Source organism: Lissotriton helveticus, chromosome 1_1 (genome assembly GCF_964261635.1).
Source record: "Lissotriton helveticus chromosome 1_1, aLisHel1.1, whole genome shotgun sequence".
NCBI classification, from domain to species: Eukaryota; Metazoa; Chordata; class Amphibia; order Caudata; family Salamandridae; genus Lissotriton; species Lissotriton helveticus.
The window spans coordinates 493,466,387-493,490,297 of record NC_136057.1 but is presented as its reverse complement, the minus strand read 5'-3'; the positions used below and the strand labels follow the sequence as shown (position 1 = coordinate 493,490,297).

At 40.3% G+C, this 23,911-nt stretch overlaps 1 protein-coding gene across 6 annotated transcripts in view; it reads left to right on the top strand.

Annotated features, from left to right (window-relative positions):
• LOC144812382 (dihydrofolate reductase-like) overlaps window positions 1–23,911 on the top strand; it is a 453,064-nt gene that overhangs the window by 122,191 nt on the left and 306,962 nt on the right. For 2 of the 6 annotated variants that reach the window (XM_078673934.1, XM_078673933.1), the window contains 2 exons: window positions 15,642–15,740; window positions 22,098–22,251. The exons of 1 other annotated variant lie outside the window; for it this stretch is intronic. Coding sequence is in view for 1 of the 5 variants with exons in the window: in XM_078673932.1 (XP_078530058.1) it covers window positions 15,642–15,740 (99 nt within the window). In the remaining 4 variants the exon portion in view is untranslated. The remainder of the gene's footprint in view (window positions 1–15,641; window positions 15,741–22,097; window positions 22,252–23,911) is intronic. 3 more of the 6 variants (XM_078673936.1, XM_078673932.1, XM_078673935.1) reach the window with 2 other exon arrangements.

Here is a 23,911-nt window from a genome sequence, read left to right as displayed (position 1 = left end):
GAAAAGAGTAATTAATCGGACTAATTTTTGTAAAGTTTTTTCGGGAGAATGGATGCACAGTTCAAGTTGTGAGCCATTTTTTAATGAGGAGAGTTACTTCCAGGATAATGATTTAGTGCATGCAGTTGACACCTGTGGTCGAGCGTATGAAGTGAAAGACGGTTGTCCGATTGAAAAAGAGAAACTTGTGCCTAGAGAACCAGAAGAGGTGTTAACTGATGAAGTTTTAGGGAGACGTACTAAGGGTCCAGTGTACACTTGGAAGTGTAGTAGTATTTGTAGTGTGCGACAGGAATCAATGGATTTGTTTTGTAATTTCTTACGTACATACAGTAAGAAAAGTCTAAAGCAGAAAGTGAAGTTGTTGCAAGACTTAAATCCTTGCAGAGTGAGAGAAAACACAGGTTTGCAAGGGCATTCACTGGCTTGTCTTTCTAGAAAAGTCTGTCAGAGTGTTTTTCATCATTTTAGGATGTTAGCAGTGCATCATACCAAAATGAGGAAATTAGTGAGAATGTTGTATTATGCAAAAAGTACAGCACTTAAGCTTAAACAATTAAACAGTGCTCTTTTGCATGGAACTGAATTAGATGTGAAGAAGATTTGTGAAGAAATTGAGATTTGTTATTTTCGTGAAAAAGAGGACAATGTAGAAATTGACACAGCAATTCAAGGTAATGTGGAAGACAATGTACAGATTTCAAATACAGAAAAGTTTGAGCAGGAAATTACCAGGTTTAAGGTGAAATCAAGTGAAAGGCCGAATTTTACTTGTGTGTGTTGTCGACGAAGTCATTATAAGCATCAAACTAGATTAGTTGATTTATATGTAAAAAGTGAAAAGATGAATAATTATGAGTGGAAAGATTTTGCAACTTATTTGTGGGTGGAGAATTGTTTTGATTTGAGTTCTGATCAGCGTATTTGTAAATATTGTTATGATAAATTAAATCAAAACAGAATGCCTGCTCGAGCTGTTCATAATAATCTGGAGTTGGTAGACATTCCCCGTGAATTGATGGATTTAAATACATATGAGTCTATTTTGATTCAATGTGTCCATCCTTTTCAGGCAATTGTTCGCATGGAGCCTAAGATAGGGAAATTGCCTCCTACAGATTTGCAGAGAGGATTAAAGGGAAGAGTTGTTTATTTGCCCCTAGATTTAAAAAAAAATATTGATACAATTGGTATAGAAAAAGTAGAAGAGGAACCTTTAGTTATTCTAGTTAATGGGGTTCCGACAAAGAGTAAAAAAATCTGGCAAGATTTAGTGGATGTTAGGAAAGTCAAAAAGGCAACGTTGTATTTAGTCAAAAACAATGACTATTACAAAGATGTATGTGTTGCAGCAGAGGAAACAGCTGCAGATGAACACAGTGATTGTTCAGGCGGCCAAATTGAAAAAGTTGATGTGTCTAGAAGTGAAGAAATATATGAACATTATACTGTTCATCCTTTGCATTCCAAAGAAGTAATGGGGAATGCAATTGAATTGTTTCAAATGAAAGCAGCAAAAGGAAGTCCCATTAGTGTATGGGAACAAAGTTTGGAAACTCGTTGTTTTCCACAGCTATTTCCAACAGGTCGAGGTGGACAATATGATGATCGACCACTTCAAATTCCTGCATCTGAATATCGAACTGTAAGATTATATGCTGAAGATCCAAGGTTTCGTCAATGCATTCCCTATTTGTTTCATCTACTGCATGAAAGTGACTTGTCTGGGCTTTCTTATGCAGTAAACCATATACTGAAAAGTGGAGCACATCTGCAAAATGTTTCGGCGAGGGACTTTATGGAGAAAGTGAATCTGCAAGATAATATTTTAGAATCTCATCTAATCAATCTCATGGCATGTCAGCGTGGTACAAACGAGTATTGGTACCGTCGTCATGGGGAATTGAAATGTATGCTAAGAAACTTAGGAACTCCTACATGGTTCCTCACTCTTAGCTGTGCCGAGTATGCATGGGACGACTTACTTCAATTTCTACGAGAGGCAAATGCAAATATACAAAATATAGAATTCAAAACACCTAGAGAACTGTGTTCTTTGGATCCAGTGAATGTATGCAGATATTTCAATCATAGATTTGAAGCTATGATGTCTTTTATTACCAACAAAAAAAATCCTCCCCTTGGAGAGGTTTTGGATTTCTTTTGGAGAAAGGAGTATCAAGCGAGAGGTGCTCCTCACATACATATGTTGTTATGGATTAAAGATGCACCCAAATTTGGCACAGATTCGGATGAGACAGTGATGAGCTTCATTGAAGAGTATTCAACATGTGCTGTTCCGAAAACTACAGAGGAAAACAGTTTAAGGCAACAAGTTTTACGCTTTCAATCCCATCGTTGTGGAAAGTACTGTCGTTGAAAATTCAGAAACAAGGACAAGTTCTACACAAAATGTCGTTTCGGCTTTCCACGACAAGTGATTTCTAAAGGAAGAGTAAATAATTTGATGTCTTCTCTGCGACATACTGTGACGAGGAAATCACCAAAAAATACATACAATTTAAAAAGAAACGAAGAGTCCAAGTACATCAACGACTACAACCCAGTGATTTTGTCCATGTGGAATGCTAACATGGATATTCAGTTCGTTGCTGACAACTCTATTGCTGTGGCTCGATATGTGACGTCTTACATCACAGAAAAAGAAAAGACAGAACTGAAGGAAATGTGGGAGGACATTTCACATGAAAAGAGTCTAAGCAAGAAATTATACAGTTACAGTCTGAAGATGTTGTCGCATCGAGAAATTGGAGCATATGAATGTTCTGATCGATTGTCGTCAGCAAGTCTCTATGACAAATCTAGAACCATCATTTGGGTGAGTCTAGGTCTTGCTGCAACACAAAATCGAATTTTGAAATCTGTACAAGAGATAGAGTATTTGGCGGAGAAAGAACCAGAAAGTACAGATATTTTGAAGATAAACATGTTGGATACATACTATCCAAATAGAAGTCCTCATCTTGAGAACGTTTGTCTCTATGTAGTTCTTCAAAGCTATATTTATAAGAGGAACATGAGAGAAGATATCAATAATGGAATATATGCTGTCATTGGATGTGAAGGATGTCTAGTGAAACAGAGAAAAGGTCATTTGATTAATCATCGAAAATTGAGTTGTGAAAATCCAGACAAAAGAGAATTTTACTATTTGGCTCTTTTGCAACTCTTTAAACCATGGCGAGAAGAAGAGGAACTACTTGGAGATTTTCTCTGTTATGAAGACTCTTTTAATGCTACGAAGGATACCATAGAATGTCCTGTTTTTCCAAATTATCTGCAAATGTTGAATGAAGAAATAGAGCAAGAAGCAAAAATTGCTGCAGAGATTGCGAGAGACAGTTCTCAAGGCAGTCAGAGTTCTGCTTCATTGAGTCAGGATCCACTAGGAGGACCAATTATCCAAAATGAAGCTGCCACTGCCATGGATGAGGTGGAAAGAGCTATGGAGCAAGCTCAAGAGGATGTAATTAATTTAGAAGATTTGGTGAAACAATTAAACGTTGAGCAGAAACTGATATATGACGAAGTCACAGAACAGGTTGAACATGGATTGAGTCATGAGAAGAAAGAGTGCTCATGTACATCATTTAAGCCTGTCCAACTGTACGTGAGTGGAGAAGCGGGAACTGGAAAAAGTTTTCTGATTAAAGCAATTGCATCTTATCTGCAGAAGAGGACTGAATCACCGCTGTCTTGTGTTGTTACCGCTCCAACTGGGCTGGCAGCACATAATATTAAAGGGATTACTTTACATCGTTTACTGATGCTGCCAGTGGAGCATGATAACAAATTGCAATATCACAAGCTATCTGGAGATGCGTGTTCCGAAGTTTCGAGAGTCCTGAAGAAAATGAAACTTCTTATCATTGATGAAGTAAGCATGGTGTCAAATATAATGCTTGCTTTTGTGCATTTGAGAATGCAAGAAATTCTTAGAACAGCCTATGATGTTTTATTTGGACGAAAACATATTATTGTTTTTGGATATCTTCTGCAGTTGACTCCAGTGAAAGGACAACCTGTGTTCAAAATGCTCATGCATGAAGATATCAGGAAGTGCCTAGGAAGCATTGGAAACGTTAATATATGGTTAAACTTCAAATATGCAGAACTGCTTCAAAATATGCGGCAGGCAAAGGATGAAGATTATAAAAATATTTTACAAGACGTAAGAGTAGGAAAAATAAGTCAGCAAGGGAAAGAAGCTTTACATGGACGGTTAATTTCAAATTTGTACCCAAATGAAAACATTCTTCCAGAGAATATTTTTAAGAAAATTAACGAGAGGAAATCTGCCATATGTTTGATGCCAACTCTGAAAGAATGTTCCATGTTCAACAACAAAATGTTAAATTTAGAAAATGAAGAGATAGTGAAACTGGAAGCTACAGATAAAATAGAGCATATGGGAGCAACAATTGTTTTGTCTAAAAATTTGAAATCAAAATTGGATTCATTAGAGAAGAGTATATCTAAAACTGATGGTTTTGAAAAGACTCTGAATGTGTGTTTGAATTGTTGTGTCATTTTGCGAAGGAATTTAAATGTTGAAAGATGTCTGGTAAATGGAGCAATGGGTCATGTTGTTGGTTTTGTGAATTACAAAAATAGAGATGGAATTGAAATTATAAAAATTAAATTTGATGGCATTGATGAAATAGAACAAATTTGTTGTTGTTCAGCTAGATTTTTGCTCGTGAAAGACTTATATGTTCGCCGAAAACAGTTTCCGATTTGTTTGGCATATGCAGTGACAATTCATAAATCTCAAGGTTTAAGTGTAGATAGTGCTTTGGTGAACATTGGAAGTTCTGTGTTTAAAGAGAGTATGGCATATGTGGCTTTATCACAAGTCAGAACTTTATCAGGATTGTACTTGATTGAGTGTGATGAAACAAAGATTTGTGCTGATCTAGATTGTGTTAAATAATACAATAGGTTAAGAAGAGAGTATGCTCCATATTTGCCTCAATATCCTCTGATTGAAAAATGTGTGGTAGGCCGAAAAAGAAGAAATGAGAGTAATTGCAGTGAGGTAGTAGCAAAAAGACAAAAAGTAGATGAAACTGTAATTGTAAGCAGAAGGAAAAAGGATTCTGTTGAGGATGTTGTTGGATTTCAGGTTGAAAACAGTTCTGGTGTCAACTGCTATGCTAATGTAGTAGTTAATGTTGTTTTTTCTCTTCAAAATGTACAAAAACAGATTGTCGAAAATCGGGAACAAACATTGTGCTGTTTATTGAATTCTGTGTTAGAGAAATGTAGTAGTGATAGAGGAAAAATAGAAAGTGTTTCAGAAATTAGGAATCTTGTAGACATATGTTCAGGTCAAAATCAATTTTCACAGATAATTCAGCAGGATTGTCAGGAATTTTTAATGTATATGTTTGATGTATTGGAAGATGAAGGAGTAGATATAAACAATCTTTTTAACCTTTCTTATCAATGGCAACATGACTGTGATAACTGTGCTTCATCAAGTAGTACTAGAATAGACTCTGAAAGATTTATATATTTGACTTTACCAGACAGCAAATCAGTGTCTTTTAATAATCTAGTTAAAGCAGCGGATCACAATATGGTGTGTACCCAATGTAAGTCTACAATGTTGTCCACATTATTTCTACAAAATTATGGCCACTATGTCATTTTAATGTTCCAACGATGTAGACCTGATGGAACTAAATTGACAACTTCTATTAAAAATGTTGTGGCTTCTCAGTTATCGATATCAGGAAGAACCTTTGCAACTGCAGCTATTATTTTTCATGATGGTCCTTCTACAACATCAGGGCATTACACATGCTATTTAAAAACTTCTAAAAGGTTGGACCTAATGTAACGACACTCATTTGACTTTCAAACAACGTTTGCCTTTTGGCTTTATAAATTCATACCTAGTGTTTTTACAGCCAACATTTAGGTAAAAGTAATTGGCTAATGAAGACGGGAGCAGTTAATAAAGGTTATTTTGCTGTTTAAAAATATATTCTGAGTAAAAGTGATCCAGGCAATATAAAAAATTGACTTGTCATATAGGTACTGTAAGTGGATGTCATAGTAAGTGATGTTAGTATTATACAAAATGATGAACATGAGTGAGTCAGAGATGGTTTTACAAATACTTAAATATTGTGAAAATGTTGTAGAGCCTTTCTTTCAGAACGTCGGGAAAAAGGTCATTTCAGAGTGCCTTAGAATTTATTTAAACATATACTCATACATCTGACACTATTTGGCCAAATGGAAAGGTGCAGGAATGAGTAAAGAGTCATGACTGAAAAAAAGGAGTATATGAAAATATTGAAAATATTTCAGTGTTCTTGGAGCTTTTCTTATAGAAAGTCGATGAAATGGATTTTTAAGTGAACAGCAAAGTACTTTCCAACGAGAAAAGGACCACCATGATACAGTATTTGGCCTCAAGGAAAAGTAAGTCAATCTAACTTTAGCGTACATTTGTAATTTGTCAGTATTTAAGTTTTTTTTAAAAATACAATCTTTTAGATTGTGTTTTTTTTTCCCGCTGTGATATGATGAGTAATTTGAACTCACTGTTTTAAGTGAAATTCAATATATTCTGAGAACAGCAAAAATAAACTATGTAACATGTTGTACAAGTTATTTTATACTTTGGATTGTGTAAATTAAATTGTATTCCCATTCTGTGACACTTACTTTCCTTTTTCCATCCTCTTTCAGCTCTTTTTACTCATTTATAATGTCTTTCTCTCACTCTCTGTAACCCCCGTTCCCTTACTCCACTTCTTTGACAACCCCTCATTCTCATTTCAACTGTGTGTATCCCGTCTCTCCCTTGCATAACTTTTCAGCTTTCAGTCTCTCTGCTTTACTTCTCTTTTCCGTATTTTCTTCCTTTGCTCTTTTAGTATTTCCTGTTTACTCACTCAGCAGTATTATTGCACTCTATCACTATAAATCACCCACTCTCCCTAGCTTATCTTTGTTTGCTCCTTACTTTTGACCTCTTCTCTCTATTTTTCGTTCACTACTTCTATGTCCTCAGTGCCTCACTCTACTTGTGTTATTTTCACTTGTGTTTATCTACCTTCTATCACTTCTTTTACAACAACTTCACTGCTCCTCTCTCATCGTTCTTCATCCCATTTCTTTTACTCTGGTTCCATTACTATCCCTCATTTCCTTTCTTTCAATGTCCTTCTCTTTACTTTCATCACCAAATTATTTTCTCTCAGTACCACTGGTTTAGTCGTCTTCTCCTCTCTTTCCTTCTTTTTGCTCACTTACTCATATCCTTTTCTCACTCATTGTACTCCACCTCACTCAGTTTTTCTCTTAGTGTGTCTACCTTATAACTTCCTCAGTCCATTTCCCTCAATCGTTGTATATTATCCTGTCTCCCTTCATCCTTTCACTCTATGACTGTTCTTCACTTACTCTCAGTTATCTTCTATTCCTCAATCTTCTAAATGCATCCTTAATTAGACTGTTTTCTGTCTCAGTCATTATCTTTTTACTTAGTTCTGTTTCCTGATTTAGTTTTGCTAACTCACATTGTTTTAGTATCTCTTACCTTCAGTTCATTTCTCTGTTCTTCTCTCTCTCTTTGTCAGTGAATCTATATGCCTTACTCTTTGTAATTTGCTCTCCTTCTATTTCTTTTTCTCTCTTTTTGTCCTTCTACCTTAGTTTATTTCCCTTTCTGTGTCCTTCACTCTAACTTTATTTGTAAATAGAGCGTTATGATTTTTAACCTCTTCATTTGTATCTTTTAATTTAAAATACATATTTTACTAATTATAACTTATTTTTTCTTCTCTCTTTCACAGATACAAACTGTAGTAAAAAAATTAATTAAATTTACATGTATTATATGGTAAGTATGACTAAAAAAATGTAGTTTGTCATCACCCTTTGCTTTAAGGTCACTAACATTTTCTCAATCTACCTCACTCCTGTGTCTTTACTCTGCTTCTGTCACTTATTCTTATTCTACATGTTTACTCCCCTTTCCCTATTTACCCAATCATATTCAACTTCTTTCGATCCCTATTCTTTACTTCACTTACCCTCTGTTCCCTTCCTTTGCTTCTTCACTCATTCTCTTTTTCTTAATTATTTACCTTACTCCTACAGATACACCTCATCCCCCTCCCAACAAATACACACACCTGTAACATACACCCCACACACACACCACACACACACCTCATACACACAAAAAAACCTCCCACACACACTCCTCAAAAACACACACACATTCCATACACACACATACATCGAACACATATACACCCCACACTCATACACTTCTCACACATATTTCACACACCCTCCCCTCCACCCACACCAAAACACTCCACACACCACACCCACAGACACACCTTACACACCCACACTCCGACCTACACCCACTGACTCCCTATAAGTCACACACACTGCATTACTTTTCTTTTTTTGCTGTTTTACTCAAGCCCATTCAGGTACTGTTTCCTTTACTCTCTTTGTCCTCTCTCTTTGTCACTCCCCATGTGTTATCCTAATTCAATTTTTCTCCCTCTTTCACCCCTCTTTACTTATACTACCTGGTCTTTTCTCACTTTCCCTCATCGTTCTTCATTTATCGTGGTTCCGCCACTACCCTTCATTCTCCATTTTTTACTGTCCTTTCTTTTTCTTTTAACAGCCAATCACAGTCTCACACTATCTCTACTTTAGTGTTCTTCCTCTCTCTTCCTTTCTTTCGCTCCTTTAGTCATTTTACTTTTCTCACTTTCATCCAATTACACCTTCTCTATTTTTTACTATGTAATAAACAATCCCTCTGTGGTCATCTTGTAGCTCTTTTTCTCTTAACATAACTCTCTTTGTGTCCTTCCCTCATGCTAACTGCTTCATTAAAAAAAAATTCTATTTTTTTGCGGGGCGCGCCCCCGTACGCGTACCCTAAGGACAAAAAATTGACATAGATCCTTTAAAAATATAAGTTTAATTTATAAATGAAAGGTAGTTCTGAAAATAACTTTTTTTTAAATTCTTTTTGTTGTTTTATATTTTTTTAATGTTTTTTGAACATTTTCAACTTTTTTTGGCTTTTCAAAACAGTTTTACATTTTTTTTGTATTTTTTATGGGAAGAAACAAAGAGAAAGAGAATTGAAAATGGCTCAACTGGAGCAAAAAACAAAAAACTAAAAAAATTACTTCTTTTGTTTGGGGCAAATGTGATTCTGACCAGCAAGGACGATCAGCTTTACGCTCTTTTCACCATAGGTGATGAGCTTGCCACATTCAGTACAAGTGATTCTAAAAGTACCAAATTGTTGCTGAATGCAAGGCATCGTCTCCGTTGTTTCTGGGTCCGATTGACTGGGTTGCTTTCTTTTTGAGTTGGTCCTTGAACACTGGGGGAGGTGACTGGTCAGTTCCCTGATCTCTGCACGAGAATAGTTAGCAGGATGCTTCCGGGTCATATGCCGAATCATGGTATGATTCCCAAATGAATATTTTTTATCTGGATTGCCCCTTGAGAGTTCTGCACCACAGATTCGACATGTTACCTTGGCCGCATTAACTTTTTTCTTGCCCTCTGGAAGAGAAAAAAACTGCCATACAATGTGTTCTTTTGGCTTGTATGGGGTAATTTCTTCCGGCAGCCATCTGCTCCCCTCCTCCTCTTCCTCTTCCTCCTCCTCCTCTTCTCCACCAGCAATGTATTGTTGTGGTGGTCCTCTTGGTGGTTGTGGTGGTGGTGGTGGTGCAGATGCTCCAGCTGCTGCTACAGTAGCCATTTCAAAGTACAAAAGAATTGTCTCTGTAGATGAAACAGGTCTTCCTCAGTCAAAAGACAAAGTCAGAGTGAGGAAGAAAGGTGGGGTTTTTTATCATTTGGAAAAAAAACTGTGCTGAACCAATCAGAAGTGGTATTTTCAGGTCACAAGACCCAGGCTTTACTCATTTGGAAACCAAAACTGTTCTGCACCAATAGAAAGTGTTATTTTCAGGTCACAAGACCCAGGCTGGTCACAAGACCCAGGCTATACTCATTTGGAAACCAAAACTGTTCTGCACCAATAGAAAGTGTTATTTTCAGGTCACATGACCCGACGCGCTTACGCTTCGCGCACCGGGGCGCGCCCATAGTCGCGCTCCGGGGCGCGCCCGCGGGTGCGTAGCGTAAGCGCGTCAGGACGTTTCGCGATCGTATGCGATCGCGTGCGATTACGCTGTGCGTCATATGACGCATCACGCGGTTATGCGAAACGTCACAATGTTGTTTTCGTTCGCGAGAATAGCGCTAATGGGATGCTCCCCGGTACGCGCCCCGGGGCGCGCCGTAACATTGCGCTTACCCGTGCGTTCACCGGTACGCGCCCCCGGGTTACAAATAAATGTTCTTTTTTTTTTTTACATATTTATACAATATAAAATTCGTTTTAAAATGTTTCACTTTCTATACCTATTAAGATTTGCTATTAAAAAACCATTGAAATTCACTGAAAAAACCATAGGTTTCACACCAGTTATAGTTAGGAATTAGCATTTAAAAAACCTATTAAATTCACTGAAAAAACCATAGGTTTTACACCAGTTATAGTTAGCTGGAAATTTTACTCGCATAAAACCATTGAAATTTCCACTTATAGTTAGTTGGACTCACTATAACTTGCGCGTGCAATGCACTGCTCATGATGTCACATATTACATCACTCATGACATGGTCAGTGACATCACTCATGACATCACTGATGACACCATCCTTGTGACAGACTGACGGACCTCCTTTCACTGTAATGTAACCCTTGAAACACATATTCAATAATAGAAACTAAAATTTTCAAAAAAATGGAGATACCCATACCAGTTACAAGAACAAATTCAATAATTCCACCATCTATGTACACATCCACTCATTCACCAACAGTTATATATAGTGACTCATACATATACTTACTCATCATATGTAGTGATACACCTATACATTCTGTTACACACCGACAGTCATCCAAAAGATACTCTCACACATACTCACACATGCAAATAAACTATTGAACATCCATTTATTTGCATATACAGCTATACACACACTACCACCTTACTTCTAAGGAAACTTACACATACTTACTCTCTTAAACAATCACTTATAGAAAAACCTACTTATTTAAACAGGAACTCTTACAATCTCTTACTCTCACATATACTCACTTATATACATCAATATTCACATATACTACATTAAAACATATGTAGTTACTGATAAAGACACTAGTGAGACAGTCATTCACTCACTAACACACACATATACACACTCATCCACCCATACAGTCCTGCACATATGCTGTCTTGAAAACACATACAAACAGAGAGTAAGTCATTCATGCATGTATGTGCTAAGTAATACCCCCACCAAACCATACAGACACTCATACTGAAACTAAAAAAAAACATCTAATAACCCATATACATACACATGTAGCTACTTACCAAGCCATGCAGCCACGTATACACAAAGTGAAACACTAATACATATATTTAAATATTTAAACATTACTCACTAATATATGTATTCACTAAGATACACTTAATAAACCAGTTAACCAATCAAATTTTTTTTTTAAAACATCCATGTAAACACTTATTTAAACATTTATTCTTCCATCAACTTTTACATATACATATATAACACATATTTATTTTTCAGAAAGACAGACATTCACTGGATGGTGTCATCAGTGATGTCATCAGTGATGTCACTGACCATGTCATGAGTGATGTAATATGTGACATCATCAGCAGTGCATTGCACGCGCAAGTTATAGTGAGTCCAACTAACTATAACGTGGGAATTTCAATGGTTTTATGCGAGTAAAATTTCCAGCTAACTATAACTGGTGTAAAACCTATGGTTTTTTCAGTGAATTTAATAGGTTTTTTAAATGCTAATTCCTAACTATAACTGGTGTGAAACCTATGTTTTTTTCAGTGAATATATATATATATATATATATATATATATATATATATATATATATACATATATATACATATAAATATATATATGCTGCCACGAACTCCAACTCCTCGAGTAAGAAATAGACGGCACTCCAAGTCTATATTTTCACCAAAGAAGGTTTATTGGCAGACCCCCCTGCCCCCTTGACAAACGCGTTTCACCCTTTAGGCTTCGTCAGTGTCAACCATATTATCGTGCAATCCACCATTTTATCGCCTCCCCTCCTTATACATAAAAAGAGGACTAAAGTCTCGCCAAGTTTTTACTGGCGGCCATCCTATAATGTGCAATTTTTCCACTTCATCTATACACATTAAATAATTCTATGTAATGGGGAAATGGTGACAATAAAGGGCTTGTGCATTATTGTTAAAAAAAAGGAAGGAGAAACAACAAGGTTTATATTTTACATTGTCTATGTTTCATATCAGTAAGATACTAAAGTGCAAAAGATCTTTTGTTGGTATACCAATATTTTTGGGTATTATATATATCTCATTGCACTCATGTACAATCTGGCCCTATATGGGCTTGGGCGACTAATGTTAATACCCTTGTTTCTTCACTTTGCCCTGTATGGGCCTATGCTATAGTTCATGAATCATTTGTCCCAGATACATTATTTATAGGGGAGAGAGAGATGGATATGAAATAAAAGTACGATGGTATGGACTTAAATTGAGTTTTCCTAGTTGGACAATCCCCTCATCTATATAGCTAGGGTAACAGTTCTTGAATGCAGGGTTGGAATTAGATTCTAAAGCATCAGCTTGAGGGATAACTTTAATCATTCTAAATGAACCCATAGTTCCTCATCGTTGTTCAGGCCTTTAGGCTGCATGCTTTGGAGGTCAATTATATACCTAGATTCTAATGCCCTTAACGATCTTACTCTGTCTCCACCTCGCTCTTTTCTCCCCAGTTGATCAATCAGGTAGAAAGACAATAGGTCCCTAATGCTTTTATGGTGGGTCTCAAAGTGGCGTGCCATAGGGTAGGTTTTATCTTTATTTGTAATGGCACGCATGTGCTCCAAGATACGTTTTTTCGCCGGGTTAATTGTGCTCCCGATGTATCTTTTGGAACACGGGCATACCAGACAATAAATTACAAATTCCGAATTACAATTCAGGAATTTTGTAATCTCTCTGGTTGGTCGTGGGTCATTTAGTCTTCCCTCATATTTAGTCCGCTTTTTACTGTATTTGCATGCTTTGCATTGCATGCAGGGAAAGAAACCATTCATGGGTTTAGATTTTAATGTTCTGGGGGATTCCTCGAAGTGACTGCTAGTCAGATGGTCACTGAGAGACTGGCAACATCTATAAGTTATAGAAGGTTTGGATGGTAGTACCCTTTTCATGGTGGTATCAGTTCCCAGGATGTGCCAATTTTTGTTAAATATTTGTACCAGCTCACTAGATCTCATGTTGTAGCCGATAATCATCGTCACTGTACCCTCCTCCTCAGTCTCCCTTGTTTTCATCTTAATGAGGTCTTTTCTGTCTACCAGCTCCGCCTTACTCACTCATTTGTTAATAGTTATCTTTGAACCTAGACATGGCCTCATCCCGTGCCAGTGAGAAGTCTTTGGAATCAGAGCAGTTTCTCTTCAGGTGTAGTAATTCCCCAAATGGGATGTTTTTAATCATACTTTTGGGATGATGGCTATATATATATATATATATATGAAAGCCAAGTCCTTGGAAACCCGGATTAGGGCAAAACTCCACCCAGCGTTTCTTCAACAGGAACGGACCACACAGAAGGTAAAGTTTCTAAAGTGCAAATTTATTATCTTCCAACATGACGCGTTTCGACCAGGTTGCCCCGGCCTTGATCACATGACATGCTCAAAGAACCCGCGCCCTTAAATACCGCTTGGCTCTACTCAAGTCACTCCCATATAATTCATAGAGGTAAACAACAGACTTCATTAATAAAATGCAAAGTGTACTAGTCCAATAAAATATCGGAAAAAAGCAAAAAATATTTACATTAATGTTATAAAAAAGTCCAGGGCAAGTGCTCAAATTTCCACATAATGAAGCAAGATGACATATCATTTTTCTTGAAGGGAAAGGAGCCAAAAACAAGGTACACCCAAGTGCAAAGACAAGGTATTAATCACTTGTTCCAATACCTGTCTAAAATCAAATTAACATAATGTTAATGGATGCGAAACAATATCAATTTGTAATAGAAACAGAAAAAAGGATGTCACAAAGCTTACATAACTAAAATATTAGGAATATCTCATTTTCTTGTCTATCCAACTAACACAAATATTAAATATTAGAAGGAGTCAAGATACAAGTGATGAATAATTCATAGGTACATCAATCATAATCAAAGGCACCAGGCACAACAATTTCATTGTAATTGGAAAATTAACTACACCCCTGCAAGAAAAAAACTAGTAAAACTAGGAACCCAGTTAAACCAATAAAATTCAGCAGTATTAAATGCAGTATTAAATGCAATTCATAAAACCAATTATAATACAATAAATACAATAACCTAGTCCTAAAATTAATCATCGATATGTGTACATAAAAATCTTCAAAATATCATATACAAACATCCATTCTAATTTCATATTATTTACAGCAGAAAAGTTAGCATCATATCAAATAAATATTTACAAGAAATTAACTAGGTCCTCCACTGTGTTAAGACCATTCGGCATTTTGGTATTTAAACGTACTATATATTGACTTTCAAGTTGGCGTAATTTTTTCTCCCGATTCCCTCCTCTTATCGATTTGGAAACGGAGTCAATAACAAAATACCTCAAATCCTGCAGGTTATTTTGATGCACTAATTTGAAATTACGGGCGCCCGGTTAGCTAGGGTCTGAATTTACGATCGCCCGTAAGTGCTGCAAAATACAATTGAAAACTGGGAGTTTTGTACTGCCGACATAAGAAAGTTTGCAAGTGCATTCCAATATGTAGACTGCAAACTCCATTTTGCAAGTATAGTAGCCTGCAATTTTGGTAGACATATTAGAGAAAGGATCAACAAAAGCCTGTTTGTTTATCCCAAATGTGCATGCTCGACATGAAATGCACTTAAAAAAGCCTTTCGTATTGGTTGGCCAGTTCACAGGGTTAATTACTTCAGGGCTAGTTCTTACCAGAGCATCCCTCATCGAGGGTGCTCTCCTAAAGGTAATAGTCGGTTCTGCTGCCAATTCAGGGGCCAAAGTCATATTTGTTTTAAGGATAGGCCAATGTTTATTCACAATTTTTCTTATTGCCCTATCTTGACTGCTGAACGTAGTAATGAGTCTAATCACAGGTTTAGGTATTAGAACCGGTTGCTCCATAGTCACCTCTACGTTCACCACATCTTCAAATGATGTCCCCCTCTTCATTTTGGCCAAAGATGATTGCAGATCTTTAGGGTCGTATCCCCTAGCAAGGAACCTATCCATAGACTCAGTTAAACCGATATCTAGATCTACTTTTCTGCTGCAGATTCTCTGAATTCGTAAAAACTCCCCATAGGGGATACTTTTAATAAGGTGCCTAGGGTGAGCACTACTGGCATGAAGTATAGAATTTCCAGCTGTTGCTTTTCTGTGTAATTTAGTGCAAATATTGTTTTCTTCCACATAGATATATATATGCACAAACTACTCGAACCACAACTCCGACAGTCCCACAGTCCTCGGGATATCGCCGGAGTGAAGACACGAGAGCCGACCCAGTATGCAGGTGAGAAAGTTATTTATTTATTTCTTCCGCATTCAGCATAACGTTTCGGCCTGCCCAGAGGCCTTGATCACACAACGCTAGTTAGGGAACAGGTGAGTTTTAAAGTGGTAGTGCCCAACAAACAAGTTGCTTGATTGTAAACTTGTAAACTTGTAAACTTGGGGATTTGTAGAGCGCAGTTGATGCCCATGGGCGTCCAAGCGCTAGGGAAATCGTGAGCCTACAGAGCACAGGGAGGGGAGAAGAAGATAGCGGATTAGCAGGCAGATGTGAAAAGATGGGTCTTCAATTGTTTGCGGAACATAGTAAGGTTCTGGGTGGCTCTAAGATGGAGAGGTAGAGCATTCCAGGCCTTAGCTGCGTTGTACGTGAACGTCCTTCCGCCGGTTCTGGATCTCTTTATTCTTGGGACTACTGCCAAGAGGGTCTGGCTGGAGCGGAGACTCCGTTTTGGGATGTAATGAGTGATCAAGTTACGGGTGATGATAGGACCCATGTCCCAGAAGGCTTGATGGGCTATACATAGCGCCTTGAACAGAACCCTCTGCCGGACCGGTAACCAGTGGAGGCTTATTAACCCGGTCCTAACTGAGTGTCTGTGTGGGATTTTAAGTAGAAGGCGAGCTGCGCTGTTCTGAGCAGTTTGCAGCCTTTGAAGGGTATATTCAGGTGCACCCAGGTAAAGTGCGTTATTAAAATCGAGCCGGGAGTGGATGAGTCCTTGAATGGCCGCCTGTTTGGCTTCCAGGGGGAGGATAGGGAAGATTTTGTTTAGCACTCTCAGAATAGCAAAACATGTAGCTGAGAGTTTAGTGGCTTGGGTGTTGAAGGAGAGTGAGCTATCCAGCCATACCCCAAGGCTTTTGATGGAATTTTTTGGGGTTGGCGGCGGTCCTAGGCTTGGGGGCCATAGGGAAGGGGGAAATGCCGGTTCTGAGGGTCCTAGGAGCATTAGCTCAGTTTTTTCTCCGTTCAATTTCAGGGATGATGACGTCATCCAGCTCCTCACTTCCTCCAGGCATTCTCTGAGCCCTCCTGGCGCAGTTTGAGATGGCTCCTGCGCCAGTGAGACCACCAGCTGTGTGTCGTCCGCATATGAGATGATTTTAACTCCAAAAGGGCGGACGACACTGGCCAGTGGTCTCATGTATAGGTTGAACAAAGCAGGGCTCAGAGAAGAGCCCTGAGGAACTCCACAATTTAGAGGTCTACTGGAGGAGACTGAGTCGCCGTCAAAAACCCTGAAAGACCTGTTCCTCAGAAAGGATTCAAACCATGCCCAGGCTCCGTCCTTAATCCCCACGCTAGACAGGCGGCTTAGTAAGGTGTCATGACACACTGTGTCGAAAGCCGCGCTTAGATCAAGGAGGATCACTGCCACTGATCCTCCCTGATCCAAGATTTTTCTCGCTTCCTCTACGACCATGAGGAGGGCGGTCTCTGTCCCGTGCTTTGGTCTGAAACCCGTCTGAGTGGGATCAAGTATTTGGTAGTCCTCTAGATAGGACACCAGCTGTTGGTTCACATATTTCTCCAGAACCTTGCTCAACCAAGGGAGCAGAGAAATAGGGCGATAGTTCACCAGATCAGACGGGTCCAGATTGGGTTTCTTGATCAGAGACCTGACCATGGCCTGCTTCCATGCCGATGGGACAGTGCCAGAGGAGATGGAAGAGTTTAATACCTCTCTGATGACGGGCAAGATAATATGAGATGCTGCCATTAGGATGTCAGGAGGGGCAGGATCAGATGGGGAACCTGATGTAATACTGAGGGCCAGTGATTCTAAAGTGGAGAGGTCTAGTGGGGGAAAGTGAGTTAAACTGTAGGGGGTGGGGGGATGCGGCAGACTGGAGGGGTTATTAGGTTGAATGGACAGGTCGATGTTTAGAGGGGAAAAGGCTGAATAGATTTTGTTTATTTTCTGGTAGAAAAATTCGGCGATGTCATCACACTGGGAGACAGATTTCTCGACATGCACCGCTGGGGATGGATTTGTTAGCTTTTTAATGATCTGAAAGATCTCTTTAGGTTTGGATCTAGCATTCAGAATCTTTTCGGCAAAGTACGTCGACTGGGCTGCTTTTATTTGGGATTTGTACTCGTTGATAGTTTCACGGTACCGGATTTTGTTATCCGCTAGTTTGTCTAAGCGCCAGCGTCTTTCCGCCCTTCTACAGAGACGCTTTTTTTCTCTGAGGGACTGGGTGTACCATGGGGCGGTTTTTTGAGGCCGCTTCAGTACAGTCTTGCTCATTGGGAGAATAGAGTCAAGATTTTGGGAGATCCAGTTGGTATATGCCTGGTTTGCTAGGGCGGGATCATCCTGAATTTCTGGTTGTGAGCTAGCCAGTTTTGTGCACCATTTATCAACCTCAAGGCGCGTCCATGCCCGCCTGAGCTTGGTGGTGGGAGCCGGAGGAGAGATTTTAAGTGTGGTCCATTTAAAGGGGATTAAAAAATGGTCCGTCCATGGAAGAGTGATGCCTGGGTCCACTGTGATCTCAGAACAGTTAGAGAAAATTGGGTCTAGTAAATGACCTTTTTCGTGAGTGGGGGAGGGGACGCGTTGAGTGAGTTGTAGAGCTGCTAGGTCGTCTGATAGGATAGCAGCTGAACGGTCTGAGGGGGAGTCGAAGTGTAGATTCAAGTCACCCAGCACGGTATAGCTCGAGGAGGTGCTGACTCTACTGGCCACATTCGATGGCAAGGATAGAAGAAACTGCTTCGGGAGGCCGGGCGGACGGTAAATGAGAGTGCCTGACAAGCAGATGTTGGGCGAGAGATTGATGTTAAAGCCCATGCTCTCGCAGTCCGAGATGGTCTCCGGAGAAGAACGACAAAGGTATTGCTCCTTATGAATGATAGCAAGGCCTCCTCCTCTCCCTTTTGGCCGGTCTTGCCGTGTTATTTGATAGCCGGTGGGGAGGGACTCTACTATTGCTGGGTTGGACTCACTGGTAAGCCAAGTTTCCGTAAGGAAGATTAAGTCCGGAGTGTGCTCTTCTATCAATATGGCCATTTCTGTGCTGTGCTTAGGCAGCGAGCGGCAATTTAGCAGGAGCATTTTGAATTCCTGTGCGGCTGTTGTGTTCGGGTTAGGTTTGAGAGGCGCGGAGCAGATAGGGCAAATTAAAGGAAGGTCCATGGCTTGGATGGAGTGCCAAGGGCATGAGTTAACCGGGGGTCTTAGTTTATATAGGCAGGTTGGCGAGTAGCGCATATGAGCTGGCGACTGTGGGGTAAGAGGAGTGGCCCGAGGCCCGGTCTCGGCGCGGACAAGCGCAGACGAGCTTGCCTTATGGCGCACATTCGTCGCGCCCGCTGCGCTCGTCCGCTGCGCTTCCTGTACATGCACATTCTTATGGGCTGAGAATACTAAGGGGCGTGGCCTCGGAGTGGGCGTGTCCTGCTCCGGGCGGGGAAAATGGGCTTTCCACAAAGATGTAACTGTAGCCTTCCCAGCGCTCGTTTTCGGCAGGGACAGGTGCCTGCACACAGTAATCGTGTGCAGGAAACAGGGGGAACGTGCAGCTAAAAATTACAGATTTTCAGGTATTTAAAACAAAAGTGTGTTCACAAATACAGTCTCCCGGCTGTGCCTCAGGAGGATTACGAATTACCGGCGCACTAGCGACTCAGCGCGCTATATATGCGTTCTGCTAGGGGGCGTGGCCTCGGAGTGGGCGTGTCCTGCTCCGGGCGGGGAAAATGGGCTTTCCACAAAGATGTAACTGTAGCCTTCCCAGCGCTCGTTTTCGGCAGGGACAGGTGCCTGCACACAGTAATCGTGTGCAGGAAACAGGGGGAACGTGCAGCTAAAAATTACAGATTTTCAGGTATTTAAAACAAAAGCGTGAACACAAATACAGTCTCCCGTCTGTGCCTCAGGAGGATTACGAATTACCGGCGCACTAGCGACTCAGCGCGCTATATATGCGTTCTGCTAGGGGGCGTGGCCTCGGAGTGGGCGTGTCCTGCTCCGGGCGGGGAAAATGAGCTTTCCACAAAGATGTAACTGTAGCCTTCCCAGCGCTCGTTTTCGGCAGGGACAGGTGCCTGCACACAGTAATCGTGTGCAGGAAACAGGGGGAACGTGCAGCTAAAAATTACAGATTTTCAGGTATTTAAAACAAAAGCGTGAACACAAATACAGTCTCCCGACTGTGCCTCAGGAGGATTACGAATTACCGGCGCACTAGCGACTCAGCGCGCTATATATGCGTTCTGCTAGGGGGCGTGGCCTCGGAGTGGGCGTGTCCTGCTCCGGGCGGGGAAAATGGGCTTTCCACAAAGATGTAACTGTAGCCTTCCCAGCGCTCGTTTTCGGCAGGGACAGGTGCCTGCACACAGTAATCGTGTGCAGGAAACAGGGGGAACGTGCAGCTAAAAATTACAGATTTTCAGGTATTTAAAACAAAAGCGTGAACACAAATACAGTCTCCCGTCTGTGCCTCAGGAGGATTACGAATTACCGGCGCACTAGCGACTCAGCGCGCTATATATGCGTTCTGCTAGGGGGCGTGGCCTCGGAGTGGGCGTGTCCTGCTCCGGGCGGGGAAAATGAGCTTTCCACAAAGATGTAACTGTAGCCTTCCCAGCGCTCGTTTTCGGCAGGGACAGGTGCCTGCACACAGTAATCGTGTGCAGGAAACAGGGGGAACGTGCAGCTAAAAATTACAGATTTTCAGGTATTTAAAACAAAAGCGTGAACACAAATACAGTCTCCCGGCTGTGCCTCAGGAGGATTACGAATGGTTAAAACATCAAGTCAGCCCGATAGACATAGAAGATAAATGCTACATTTTTTTTGAAGGAGCCAAACCATTACATATGGAGGATGATAAAAAACCTCCTGAAAAGACAACATGATGTTTAAATAAATGTATAAATACACATGATTTGTATTTTTAAAAATACTGCCTGCATAAAATACATAGCAAAAATCCTTTCCAGTAAATTATCTACTTGAAAGGTGCTAAGAAAAAGGAGGAATATGACAATATCTTTAGTCAAAGATATTGCACGCATAGTGTTATTTCCGTATTAACATTCTAGAGCATCCTCATTTAATATAACCCCAGTGGGTAAATACATGTTAATTGTGCTACAGTCAAGAATAAACGAAAACTCTTGAAATACGGACATCTTCGTTTTTTAACCAACTACAACAAAGTGCAAAAATACTGTGCAAAATAGTGCGTTCTGTATAAAAGAATCAATTCATTCATAAAGAACAATTAAAAACAATTTTAAGGTTAAAAGAACCACTGTACTGTGCTGGAGGTGAGTAAGCTTGAGCCATCCTAATTCTTGTAAAATAAAGTTGTTAATACAGAAACCAGGAAAGTGTACGGTAGAGCCAATCAGAGCAGGGTAATTATATATATCGTTTTTTTTTGTTTTTTTTAACACAGTAGTCTGGCGCGACAGTTAAAGCTGTCTCAGAGGCCAGCCAGACCTAAAAATGGCAATACCATTCCAAGAGCAAACTGGACAACTTACCGGACAGAACTGGAAAAAAGGCCTGCTAACTCCCACTGTGCAACCTTGCGTCACATGATGTAGACTCCCATCTCACAGTCACCCGATGAAGAGCCGATATCACAAGGCGGCAGAGAAGGCGAGCTGGGCGCTCCTAGACTGAGTGGGTTTCCAGCTCGACTTTGGAGGCTCTAAGCTGTCAATTTAAATTAATTAAAATGTTTGAGAACATCAGTGGCAGACTCAGCACGATTTGATTTGATTATTTATTTTTTTAGATGTGCGAGCAGACGTGACTTTCAAGCAGTTCTTGGCAGGAAGCCTCGTCCCTCTGAGGTTCCACCTCCTCCTCTCACAGGGAATGTTTTTAATAAATTGGATAGTCTGGGAAAACCAATGCAGCTGTGCTGTGGGATTCTAAATCATGGGCGGGAAAGAGGTGGATATAATATGTGGGGCGTAGTTAGAACCTGATAGGCTCCAAGCACTAAATTTACCACTCGGTCTTCTAGCAGCATGGCTGAATTTGGTGCTCACTGGGTTTGTTTATTGAGGACAGGTCTTGCATGCTCTACATGAGTATGTTACACCTCAATAATATTAAACCCGGCATCCGCAATAAAACTTAAAAAAAGCGTTCACAACCGTATTGCGTTTCTTGGCAAATAACGGAGGATTCATTGCACTGTATTTAACGAAGAACTGTTTTCAAGGTTTACTATTTTTATTCCGTCAGCCAATCTGATAGCTGCAACATATACATTCAATTCAGAGATGAAATATTAAATTAGCACATAATACAAACTGAAAATTGTTATGACTAACCCATGTGTTTGCTTGAATTGATCAGCAACATTTTGTACATTTGCTCAGTCAGTTTGCCACAAACATCTGTGCTCGGCATCTGGAAAAAATCGATGGCAGTCTGCTGAGTCACCCGGGACGCGGATATCATGTGACCAGCTGAACAGAAACAAACAATACTGTTGAGCACAGCGGCCTGCATATCGCGGGGAAGCAGGGACAGGTAAGCGAACGTGTCTCTATATTTATCGTTTAATTATATCTTTGATGTAAATTGGTTGGTGTCAGTGATTACAATGGCCAAAATAGAAGTGCAGGTACTCTGCACTAGAGTACCTGCTTGATTCTGATAAGTGCCGGTACTCTCGAATTAAAAGTATAGCATTTCTTTTCAGAAATGCCGCGTTCTCTCCCTCTCAAAATAAAAAAGTGCCGGTACTCCATACCGGACAGTACCGGCCCATTTAAAGCTCCGATTGGTGTATTAGAGGAACGCTGAACTGGATACTTTCCAGAGTAAAGGTTTCGGAACATATATAGCAGGTAGGCATAGACCCACTAAAACAAAAATAAAACTCATGTCAAACCACTGGAAACAACAGACGATGTTTACAAGTAGGTTGCTATGTGGCGAAGCCCACCAGTGTTTAAAGTGCATGGGGTTCAACCAATGGAAAGGACATTTCAGCCTAACAGATGCATCTCACCATCTCACAGCTAGTAAAATGCTTGTAGCAAAGTTGATATTGTTACTTTGCTGAGTTGGTCAGCCACCAAATGTGTTACCTCCATCAATTTTCTTGGTCCCAGTTCAGTAATTTCCCTTGAGCCCCCTCACATGTCAAGAGAGGTTGTGTATTAGACAGTGTTCCCTGGAAGAGCCTTCTGTTTGTTGAGGGGACTGCTGTCTGAGGTAGTAACTGGAACACTGTCTCTAACTGGGACTCTGGGGGAGGGTTCACCAGGCGCCTCAGTGACTGAGAGATTGTCTGGGGCAGATGAGAGACTAACAATTGCCCTTACCCCAGACTTCAGAATGGTTAGTGTGATGGCTGAGACTGACAAGGACATCAAGAGTTTGTTTTACAGACAAGGAGCATAGTAGGGAGCAACCACGGGCTTCCTCTTTCTTATGTTTGGGAATGGAGAGCAAGCAAACTTGGCTCAGAGGGCCCATTACACACCGGAGGAGTTGCATGTTAATTCAATGTTGGTCTCCAAGTACTGAACAATTCTGTCATGATTACGCTCGCCAGCATTTAAGTGATTATCTTCAGTATATTTCATATGCGTAGTCTGTACAGAAGCCACCGCTGTCACACCTCGCCAAGATTGCTCCAACCGACTTCCTTGGAACTCTTCCTTTGAAGGAACAGCAGTAGAATCATACAGTAACGTTCCATTACAATGACATACTTAATACAGTAAAACACAACATAGCATTTTACTTTTATACACAAGCCAACTTGAGAAACAACATGAAACATAAGAGGAGACTACAGAACATATACAAGAAGATGGTCCTTTATTGAACACTCCTACTATCTTGACCCCCACCAGGCGGGCTTCCGACTGGCTCATTCCACAGTGGCCGTCATCCTTACGGTTGTGGATGAACTTAGGAAGGGGGCTAATAAGGGCATTACCCAGAAGCTGGTACTCCTTAATCTTTCGGCAGCCTTTGACACGGTCGACCATGATCTTCTGGCCGAACGTGTCGGTAATGAATGTATGACGTTTCAATACATACATTCTCAACGCATGGCTTTACAACGCGGTTGCTAACATGACCACGTTGTTACCACGTGTGCCATTACATAGTGGGGATATCTCGTGCCATTCGCTCATCGCCCTTTGCACCCCCGACCCCAGTAAAACACTTA